Here is an 11,725-nt window from a genome sequence, read left to right as displayed (position 1 = left end):
CTCTGTTTCCCTGGCGCAGACTCTCTTCTTTAAAATAGACACTAAGCCGTCTGAGGGAAACCTCTACAGAAATATCAGAAATAAAGTATGAAAATGCTTCAAATAGACTGTACAATATGATTTTTAAGAACACATTCATAGCAAATAATGTAATAACAGCAAGTAACCACAAGGGGTCAGTATGTGCAACAGCCTTGGGAAAAATAAGTGCACTTTTAAAGAGTATTTTTATGGAAATTATACAAGCGCGAACTAAATGTAATATTTTCAGACAGAAAACGGCAAGTTATTTACAGATACATGAAAATGTATTAGTTTATTATTTTACGCCATATATATAAAAAACGTATTTGATTTGAACAGTGCTTTTTTAAGCACATCTTTATGTAATTTCATATTTTGTTCTAAAATCTAAACAAGTGTACTTATGTAAAGCATGACAAAAGATTAATAAACCATAGCGATCTGAAAAAAAATAATTTAACATCAAACAAAGTGCACTTTTTTAAAAGAGTCCTTCAGTGCAAGAAAGTCATGAACGTGTACTCGCTTTAAGTGCACTTATGGTTACTGATTCAAAGAATGGCAGTGGTACAGTATATTAAGATTATCTATAATTAGTGTTATATAAGGATTATCTGTAATAACCTGTTTTTGTACCAATATTAAATACATTATACAAATGTATTTATGCATTAGGAAGCCCTGTGTGACTCACTAAAGCAACATTTATTAAGGCCCGTCTGGTAATGTACATTAGTGCATATTATCTCAAGAGGAATACTGTTGTTAATCATTGGAAATGATAATATGAAGAAATAGTTCCACTGCATAAAATAGCTGCTATGATGCATCAGAAGAGAGCCACTGTGCGAGAGCGTCCATTCCTCGTCGTACAGGTCCAAAGTAAAAGTCCACGTTTTGCGAGAAGTCAGCACACACGTTTGAGTACGCCCCTCCAACGAGACAATAAAGAGCAGTCCCACCCATGCTAATCACCACAGTAACCAGACACAAGACGAGAAGGATGAGGCAAGAGTTTCTGGCCGACTCATCTGTATGCATGAGAAAGATGAGCTTTGATCAGTCTCACATTAATGCAGAACAGAAATCTGAATACATAAAGGCCCTGTCTGAATATATGCTTACAATCGTACCTTGATCGAAAGCATCGCCTGGCTCTCTAAAGCGGACTCTGCGTTTGGTTGAGTCTTTTAGCAGCGAGTCTTTCTCTGTTTCCCTGGCGCAGACTCTCTTCTTTAAAATAGACACTAAGCCGTCTGAGGGAAACCTCTACAGAAATATCAGAAATAAAGTATGAAAATGCTTCAAATAGACTGTACAATATGATTTTTAAGAACACATTCATAGCAAATAATGTAATAACAGCAAGTAACCACAAGGGGTCAGTATGTGCAACAGCCTTGGGAAAAATAAGTGCACTTTTAAAGAGTATTTTTATGGAAATTATACAAGCGCGAACTAAATGTAATATTTTCAGACAGAAAACGGCAAGTTATTTACAGATACATGAAAATGTATTAGTTTATTATTTTACGCCATATATATAAAAAACGTATTTGATTTGAACAGTGCTTTTTTAAGCACATCTTTATGTAATTTCATATTTTGTTCTAAAATCAAAACAAGTGTACTTATGTAAAGCATGACAAAAGATTAATAAACCATAGCGATCTGAAAAAAAATAATTTAACATCAAACAAAGTGCACTTTTTTTAAAAGAGTCCTTCAGTGCAAGAAAGTCATGAACGTGTACTCGCTTGAAGTGCACTTTTATAGCCTTTTTATTTCTTATATGTATTTCATATTTTTTAAATATACTTTTAAGATTTGAAGCACACTACAAGTGCAAATTCAATTCATTTCAGCACACTTGTTTTTCACAAAGGATAGTTGATATAAAAATGAAAATCCTGTCATTTACATGTTTTTTTTTAACGTTTACATGTTTGTTTTTCTAATATGGCTCATAGTATGTCACGATGTAAAAAAAAAATGTTTGGTTTTGTTTTTGCTTTTCCAAGTCAAATCAGAGGCCGAAACAAAATTGCAGTCTTCAAATCACTATAAAATAATAGTGTACAACAAACAAACAAATCATGTAATGCATCATTTAGCTGTCGTGTGTGTTGATTGAAAAAGTCAGGAACTCTTTCTGACACAGTGCGTCTCTGACGCAGCTCTGGAAAAGGTTTATGCAGTTGGACTGTTATTTAAGATGACCACACCCAATAGCTTTGGGAACCCATACACTCCCTGAACGCTTCTTTATAAAATTCCTGCAGCTGGCTGCCATAATGCTGTGGATGATTTTTTAAATATACTTTTAAGATTTGAAGCACACTACAAGTGCAAATTCAATTCATTTCAGCACACTTGTTTTTCACAAAGGATAGTTGATATAAAAATGAAAATCCTGTCATTTACATGTTTTTTTTTTACGTTTACATGTTTGTTTTTCTAATATGGCTCATAGTATGTCACGATGTAAAAAAAAATGTTTGGTTTTGTTTTTGCTTTTCAAGTCAAATCAGAGGCCGAAACAAAATTGCAGAGTCTTCAAATCACTATAAAATAATAGTGTACAACAAACAAACAAATCATGTAATGCATCATTTAGCTGTCGTGTGTGTTGATTGAAAAAGTCAGGAACTCTTTCTGACACAGTGCGTGTCTGACGCAGCTCTGGAAAAGGTTTATGCAGTTGGACTGTTATTTAAGATGACCACACCCAATAGCTTTGGGAAACCATACACTCCCTGAACGCTTCTTTATAAAATTCCTGCAGCTGGCTGCCATAATGCTGTGGATGACATCACGCTATTTTACTTTCACAAAGCAGAGAAACCCTGTGGCTAAGAAATGTGGCTTGAGAATTGGAAGAAAGTCCCACTTGACCTTTTACAAAGTCATATAAATTCAATTTGAGGACCCAGATTAATACATTGCATACTTAGGCCCTGAGGAATACAAATCGTTCAGTAAGCGGATGGTTTGGAAAGACTGCAGCAGACGGATGGTGTCTCAGCATGCTTAGTTTTTCTAAGGGCAGATGGTAACATGTAAGAGATTAACATCACTCCTACAGCGTCTTACCTCTTCTACCTGAATAAGGCTGGCCAGCTCATCCGCAGGAACCTGGCCGTCAACGACTGTGTCATCCTGGAGCTCGTCATTCCAGCACTCATCCTCCTCAAGACCTTCCTCGTCCTCTTCTTCTTCCTCCTCCTCCTCCTCATTCAATTCACAGTCCTCTTCTGGCTCCTGTTCAGCTTCTGGCCATGAGCAGTCCTCCGCCCGGTTCTCTCTCTCGGTCGAGTTCACTGAAGCTTGTTCTTGTTTTGATTTTCTGTGTTTTGACACGAGGCTTGGGCAGTTGTGTAGTTTTATGTCGTCCATGTTCTGCAATAACAGAAGGCTTTAATCAGACTCACAAAAACATAAACTGCATAGGTGGCTAATAAAACAAGTGTAATGTTTTACCTTTTCCAAAGAGAGGTTAGGTCTGAAAAAGGAGAAGTAGAATTCAATTTTCTATGTAATATAATATGCACATCTAAATGTTTAATTTGTGTAAGTATGCATATGTGTGTGTGTGTATGTATGTATGTATGTATATATATATATAAAGTAAAAAATGAAGTAAAGTAAAACGTGAAAATAAGGAAAAGTACATACATCTAATTTTTTTATGTTTCCCCTATAAATCTGTTTAAATTGATGGGGCTTGATGAGGCCTGGTTTTGTCAGGAATAAATATTTTAGGGAAGGAAATAAAATGCTATTATTATTATTTTCTACTTGCTTGGACAGTCCTTGTCTGCACACAGTCTCACCTCTGGTGTGTTTTGCAGATATGACTCAACAGTTCCATATGCTCTCTCTCTCTGTCAGTTCCATTCGGGTTACTTTCAGTTTGGACGCTGATTGTCCTCTGGGACTCTGAAACCAAACATATGGATTTGAGTCTTTGAATCATTTTGACTGTGTCTCATAGTCTCCCATGCATTTACCTACTCATAGAATATGTGAAAGCAATCTAAAAACATGCATGCTATTCTCAGTTCCTAATATTTCGTACCAAAAAAGCTACAGTCCACAGTCAGGTCTTGTTGCCAGTTAATCAGATAAGAAGGGAGAGTCTGACCTCTGTACTTCAGTGATACTGGTTAAATAACAGAGTCACATGTGGTCTGGGCAATGAAGTGCAGTTAGGAAATGAGCAATTTCCTGAGCTCAAACCATTCCACTTCTGTTTAGTTATGAAGGATGAAACTAGCATTTGTCCTATTTACAAAAGGAGTCTCATCCTTACCAGATAAAACAATGCTTCAGGAAATTCCCTCACATGTAAACAATGTAACCTCCCCTGGTTAAAAAGTTATTTCAGGAAGTATTTTTTCATATTATTATCCATAATCATCTGGCATCCTTACCCCATTTCTCTTGTATGGAGGCCAGATTAGACAGCAGTCTTTCATGATACAGCTTCTCCAGATGAAGAAACTCCACTGCCCACTGATCTGAAATGCTCGATGCTTAAAGAAACCAACACTTAAAAGTGTGTGTGTGTGTGTGTGTGTGTGTGTGTGTGTGTATCCATATTCTATATATACCCTTTTCAAAGATTTGTTATTTTTTTAAGAAATGCATACTTGTATTCAGCAAGAATGCATTAAATTGACCAAAAGTGTCAGTAAAGACATTTATAATGTTGCAAAATATTTCCATTTCAAATAAATGCTGCTCTTATGAACTTTCTATTCATCAAAGAATTGAAAAAAAAAATTATCATAGTTTCCACAAAAATATTAAGGCAAGACACTGCAGGTGAATAGGGTAAAAAATAACTAATAGTTATCGCCTTACTTACCCAGCTGATTGATTACATTGATAATTGCCAACGTTTTTTGCATTACAAGTTTTCTAAAATGATAGGTTTAGATATGCAAATGAGTCATTATTTAATGAAATATGCGCTAATTTGCATACATTTCTAGTACAAAAATCTAAACATTGGGTGAAGGCAGTTTCAAAATGTTTGTTTAATTTTTTTGACATATTAGAGTCAAACGTTTTTACAGAGGGAATTTGGGGCATCTCATTTTTGTCACTCCATAATTCAGAAAATGATTAGAACGGACAGAAAACACTATATTTTCACAATTTTGGGGGGATTAAAATGTTGTATATAATCAAGCAAATTATATATGAACAAATCCCTCAGTAAAAACCTTCAGGATATAGACAGGAATACAAATGTTAAGTTTGGTGTGTAAGAGCTACTGAAGTGGAGATTTATGGCTCAGTATAGGAGAAAAAACTCATTTTGAGAAAACGGCCTTTAAAAATATGTATTGTAATTTAAATCTATTGTCACAAATAGATAAAGTGCTAGAAAAGAAACACTTAACAGTGTCTTTTGGATGTTTTCTTTCCACTAGTCTGAAAAAACACTTTATGAAAAACCAAAAAGCCCAAAATCTCAAACTTGACGGGTGCATGAAAAAACTGTGTTTTTGCCTGCAGTGTCTCCCCTTTAGTACAACCATTTTCAACATTGTTAATAATAAGAAATGTTTCTTGAGCACCAAATCAGCATTTCAGAATGATTTCTGAAGGATAATGTGACACTAAAGACTAGAGTAATGGCTGCTGAAAATTCAGCTTTGTCATGAAAGGAATAAAGTACATTTTAAACTATATAAAATTGAAAGCAGTTATATAAAAATGTAATATTTTACAATTATATCACTGTTTTTCCTGTATTTTTAATCAATTAATGCAACCTTGGTGAATATAAGAGACTTCTTTCAAAAAAAAAAAGGAAGACCATATGATGACAATTATAAAATAAATCTTTCTTTCACTGTTTCAAATTACTTAAAAATCTATCAACATCCTTCCTTTTGTGCAACACCCTACAAGTCAACATGGAAAGACACACCCTAATGAGACTCTTGATTACGCTTGCCCTGGTCACTATGACAGCAGCATCAACAGGGACCATTTAGTGATAGTAAAGGAAAGTCAGAGAGGAAACAGACAGAAACCAGGAGAAATACAGTGGTGGATTTACATTCAAAAAAGGATACAGTCCTTTTCAAGGAAGTAGCCCTCCGCTATCTGTAATGGAAGGCAAATATCAGCAAGTTAAATATTACATCTCCTTACCACATTTATCTTCCAAAGACAGTTTCATCAAGTCTTCTGTTAAAAGACTCTCAGCTGGTCGATCAAAGTCTATTTCCTGTTAGATCTGAATCCAGAGTCTTGATTTCATTAGTTGTAGTGAAGAGCATCTTTAAAGGGATGGTACTGCATGAACATGTGAATGGGTCTGACAGTGAGTGTGAACGAGGAAAGTCACGTGCAAGAAATAACTGCTCTATCTTTGCCCATCTAATGAATTCTCTTACATGGATCGTCTATATTTAGTGTAAGACAGGAAAATGAATTGTTTTCTACTGTACTCTTGATTTTATCTAACTATAATAATCTCATTGAGAAGCAATTTGCTCCCCCTATTATAACTCTACAGGGAGATTGAAAAAACAACTCCAGTGAGCACATTTCGGTAGTTTGTCTTGTTGACAGATCTGATTATAAATGTGCATGGTGTTTAGTTAATAATTGTTGAAGCTTATTTGGATGGCCGGAAATGCTGACAAAATACAGAAAAAACAGAATAGTTCATTTTTGTACTACTTGTATCATGTTTTGGCTGAATTTATTGAGGCAGTTTAAACAGAAAGATATTGAAGCTTGTTTCTGACACAGGATTAAAAAAAAGTCATTACTTTTTATCTCACAAATTTGTTTTCTCATAATCTCAAGATATAAACTCAGACTTTACATCTCGCAATTCTGAGTTTATATCTCACAGTTCTGATTTTTTTTTCTCAGAATTCTGAGTTTATATTTTGCAATTCTCAAATATTTTCTCTGAATTCTGAGTTTACATCCTGAAATTCTGTTTTTTGTTACTGCCATGAAATTATTATTTTTTAAATAACAAAAGGTAATTTACGACTTTTAACTGACATCTCTGACTTTTTCTTGCAATTGAGAGATTATGTAACAATAAATATATATATATACTCGGTTCTGAGATTATGCAATACTGACTTTTTTCTTTGAATTCTGAGTTTACATCTAGTAATTCAGTTTTTTTGTTACCGCCATGAAGTAAAAAAGGTAACTTGTGACTTTTTAACTCACAATTCTGACTTTTTTCTTTCAATTGAGAGATTATCTAACAATACTGACATTTTCTTATGAAATTGCAAGTTAACATCTCTTTATGTTGTACTGACATTATGTCTTATTTATAACTTTATATCTTGCAATTCTCTCTCTCTCTATATATATACCGTGTATATATATATATATATATATACACACACACCTTTTATGTTCCAAGAAAAAAAAAGTAAGTACTTTCATTAGGAGGAGCTACAACTTAAGTATTATTTTATTCATTAAAAAAAACATATGGCAAATCAAAGCACCAGAATACTGCAATATAAACGGCTTACCATGATCTAAAGAGCAGCTATGGCTCTTGGTGTTTGTTGGAGAGCTCTCCTCTGGGTTCCTGTTCTCTAAGTCGAGTTTAACCGCTTGCAAGTCCATAGCCTCTGCCTCCTGCAGTTTGTTCTGATTCTCATCGGAGACTGTTAGGTAAGACGTAATGATGTCCTCTTCGGTCGGAGTTATTCTGGTCGTCTCTTTCCATCTTACAGACTTCCTCGTCTCGGACTCCTCCATAACTGCAAGGTGATCACAAAGAAGATAGACAGTCATGAAACTGAATCTATATCTTCATCAGAATTCAAGAGGAAACATTTTAAAGACTTGATGTCTGTTTTTCAAATTCTTTACTCTGCTGTTCCTATCTGCCATCAGTGACAATGCATTACATTTATCATAAAATGAATCTTTTTCCTCAAAAGAATTCAGAGTGGAAACACAAGTAGGACAGGTTTGGTGTTACTGAATATTTTTTCAAGCAGATCTCGGGCCTTACTTACAAACACAGTGTCCTAACAGTGAACCAACACTCACTTCAGTTACTCCCGGAGCCAACAGCAAGCGCAAACTGACAGGTGTGTACAAAAACATGAACCAGTTACAGCAGCGATGCATAATTCATGGGATAGGGGCTCTTGTCTTTCACTCTGTCCAGGCATTTCGAAGGACGAGCATTGAAACCAGAGACAGAGAGATGGAAAAAGGGTGGAGTGTGGATGTCCTCATTGTAAATAAAGTGGCAATGCCAGTGTGGTAACAAAACAGGGTGTATGATGAGGTGGAAAAGGCTGAAAGAAAAGTCGAGATGTTTCTTGACACAACATGACCACAGCTGGCCTGATCGGTGTCAAGATAAACCCTTATGAAAGCTGAACAGTGTGAACATATATACAACAGGGTGAGCAAATAACAAGACATGCTGAGATTGACACTGTACCTAATGCAGCAAGAGGGCAACAGTTTTGTTTGCACAAAGTATTTATTTAATATACTAACTAGGCATATACCGTTCAAAAGTTTGGGAATTTTTTATGTTTTTAAAACAAGTTTGTGATGCTCATTAAGGTAGCATTTATTTGATCAAAAATACAGTACTGTGAACTATTACTACAAAGTAACTGTTATAAATTTTAATACTTAAAAATTGTATTTATTCCTTTGATGGCAAAGCTGAATTTTCAGCAGCTATTACTCAGAAATGATTATAATATGTCGATTTTTATCAAAGTTAAAAACGATCTTTTTTTTGTGGGAAATGTGATATATAATTTTTGATGAATATAAAGTTCAAAATAGCATTTTCTTGAAAAAATATTTTTGTAACAATGGAAAAGATTGTCATTTTAGATCAATTTAATGTAGTTGGCAGCAATCATGTAAATTAAAGAACTTCAAATCTGAACCTTTATGCTGTTTTTTTTATATGGAAACACATTTCAGAATTGTTTATATTATTTCAAGTACCTTGAGGTACCACATAAAAAAAATGAATTTTATTGGTTGTGATACTATTATCTAACAGGCTAAGTGTTTTTTGTTGTTGTTGAAAATCACAGTCACAGCTAATAACCACTTTTAGAGTGCACTATACCATGAATTAACATACTTTGACAGGCAAAGTGATTAGTGTGTCCAATAACCTGCTGAGTTAGATGTCAGGACATGTTTAACAGCAGTCAGGTTTTCACATGCCATAGGAACATTTTAAATAAATAATATCCTAAATCTGAACCCTTTAAGAAGAAAAGAAAAGGCATGCGTTATCTGGCCCTTTTGGTCAACTTTGAAACTTGTAGCTTATTGAACTTCTAATGATTTTACACAATTATGAATTAATGAGTCTGCTAAATGTAAATACAACATCATAACGTGAGTTGGTCATTTTGGTACATTTATATATCCCTTACTTCTCCTAAAAATCTAGTTTTGCATATATAATATCCTAAATCTGAACCCTTTAAGAAGAAAAGAAAAGGCATGTGTTATCTGGCCCTTTTGGTCAACTTTGAAACTTGTAGCTTATTGAACTTCTAATGATTTTACACAATTATGAATTAATGAGTCTGCTAAATGACTAAATGTAAATACAACATCATAACGTGAGTTGGTCATTTTGGTACATTTATATATCCCTTACTTCTCCTAAAAATCTAGTTTTGCATACATAGTCTACCTTAGCTTGCACACAAATAGCCTACACATCGTTGAAAGATGGTGTAAAGGGCGCGTGCTTTAGTGTCGCGTACCCATTTCACAGCGTCTTGCCCTTTATCACTGTTTTATTTTCATCAGAACCATTTCAAGACGAAACCCAGACACACGACTCATTGAAATATCCCTGTCGTACTTACGTTTAGTTTCTGTATTGATGTTACAATGGTCCGCATCTGTAAACGTGCGCACGCGCAGCGTTCATATCTGTTCTCAGAGCTGCTCAAGCGGAGACCCCAGACCCCTCTCTGTCAAACACACACCGATCTGAAATCAGTTTCGATGCCCTGCCTGTCTCTGCATCTGTGCAGTTGTTTACGATCCAAACAGGGGCGTTTCTTTTCAAGGTTTCGGTCTTGCTGGGCGTTTAGTGCCACCCATCGGTTCATATGGGGCACTGACATTGGAAATGTGTTTGGAGAAAGATCAAACTTGACATAAATTGTAGCATGTTCTTTTTAAAACACATTAATTCGTTTCAAATGTCCGTTTCTATTTACCCACAGAATGCATGATTACTATAGCTGCATAAAAATGTATTATATTAAATAGCCTATACTACAAATTTTTTAAAAATATACTAGGCCTATATATTATATAGCCTATAATGCTGCAATATTTAGTCTTGTACACAAGGCTAGGCCTGTGTTTTTATAAATTACCTCATACTACATGCATTTTAAATTGATGACTGAATAGTCTTCACCAACTTTGCAAAACCAAACAATATCCAATAATGTTATAAGCAATGAACTCCTCTGAATGTTTCCTTCGATTATGAATTAAATTACCCCTCATCAACAGCAACAGCAAAAAGCTGGTATAAAGCAAAAGTCTTGTGTTCAGTTTCAGTAATCCATCAGCATCATATCCAAAGCTATTCAAAATGTTTTCAGAACTCTTTCTCCAAAATATAAATAATCTATGTGCTGACATTACAGCTTTGAGGGCAAACATGAAATGGACGTTAGAAAATGTAGGAACTGGAGCAGAAAGTAAACGCAACCCTTGAAACATGAAGTCATTACGGTGAGCTGCTGCATGTCTGTACTGTGTCTGACTTCATAATAGGGACGTTTTTATCCTATTGTACCATCTGAGTGAACTCTGCATTTCATCTCAATCATCTCATGTTTTGACAGCACAATGAGCTGATCAGTTGACTCATCTGTTTTAGCAATTCTCTGTGAAAAACACAAACCACAGATTTTAGTGTCTGGTTTTTAAGAAAGTCATGTCATGTTTCTCTTTCGATGATTACAGTGGGTATTAATTATATAAATAAATTATTACAATTTCAGTAAAAACATTGCTTAATTTAAATAAAAACCTATAAAGTGAATAACAACCTTTTATTAGCACATACACAATAAGGATAAAAGGCATTTACAATAAACGTAGTTTTGTTTAGTGCAGCAAAACATACACTGGGTGTTAAAAATTACTTCTTTACAGTGTTTTACAACCTTGAAGGTGACTATAACTCTTTAAGTAAAAGTTGCTTTTACAGAGGTAATTTTATCCCCAAATAAAGGCCACTTTAAAACTTGGCTTAAGCATTTTTTTATTTTACACAAGTAATTTTGAAAAGGAATGGGTTACTATGTTTAAACTTGCAAAATGAATTCCAAAAGTAGGCCTAATATAGCCTACTGTGTGAAACAATAAGGTGCTAGAATGTTACAGTGAGTTGTTTAACAATAGACAGCACATCGTAAACAAGAAATACTTGAGAACGAAACAGATTCAAATGTTGAACATTTTTACAGATGGACAAGCTTTACAGGTCACATGCTCATTGCATGCTGTAGGCTACACTGTTAAAATATTGTTAACCTAGTAAATATGCCAGAAGGAAAGTTAACCCAGGATTTGCAAATGTGCAGTTGGAAATCCTGAACCCTGACTACCCAGAATTAACATTTGAACAGTTAAAAAAAAAAACATGGGTTAACAATTT

The 11,725-nt window shown here is 34.6% G+C and overlaps 1 protein-coding gene across 1 annotated transcript; it reads right to left on the bottom strand.

Moving 5' to 3' along the window:
* Positions 1-573: 573 nt before the first annotated feature.
* Positions 574-10,061, bottom strand: cnstb (consortin, connexin sorting protein b). Its single transcript, XM_016235723.1, has 9 exons — positions 9,906-10,061; positions 7,560-7,793; positions 6,117-6,147; positions 4,458-4,544; positions 3,858-3,963; positions 3,505-3,526; positions 3,118-3,423; positions 1,158-1,293; positions 574-1,055 (listed from the first exon to the last, which is right to left on the bottom strand). Exons 2-9 carry the CDS (start codon positions 7,560-7,562, stop codon positions 844-846), a joined length of 903 nt encoding a protein of 300 aa, XP_016091209.1. The 5' UTR covers positions 7,563-7,793; positions 9,906-10,061; the 3' UTR covers positions 574-843.
* Between the last annotated feature and the right edge of the window lie 1,664 nt (positions 10,062-11,725).

This window comes from Sinocyclocheilus grahami, unplaced genomic scaffold (genome assembly GCF_001515645.1).
Source record: "Sinocyclocheilus grahami isolate Dianchi unplaced genomic scaffold, SAMN03320097.WGS_v1.1 scaffold473.1, whole genome shotgun sequence".
Lineage (NCBI taxonomy): Eukaryota > Metazoa > Chordata > Actinopteri > Cypriniformes > Cyprinidae > Sinocyclocheilus > Sinocyclocheilus grahami.
Note: the sequence above shows the minus strand (reverse complement) of the source record. Positions and strands in the feature narration are given on the sequence as shown.

Coding starts and splice junctions, on each gene's coding strand:
- cnstb (XM_016235723.1), bottom strand. Junction 4,545..6,116: donor CTACTTCCTTGAAAAGGACT/GTATCCTTTTTT, acceptor CGAGCATTTCAG/ATCAGTGGGCAGTGGAGTTT. Junction 3,527..3,857: donor ATCTGCAAAACACACCAGAG/GTGAGACTGTGT, acceptor CTCCTTTTTCAG/ACCTAACCTCTCTTTGGAAA.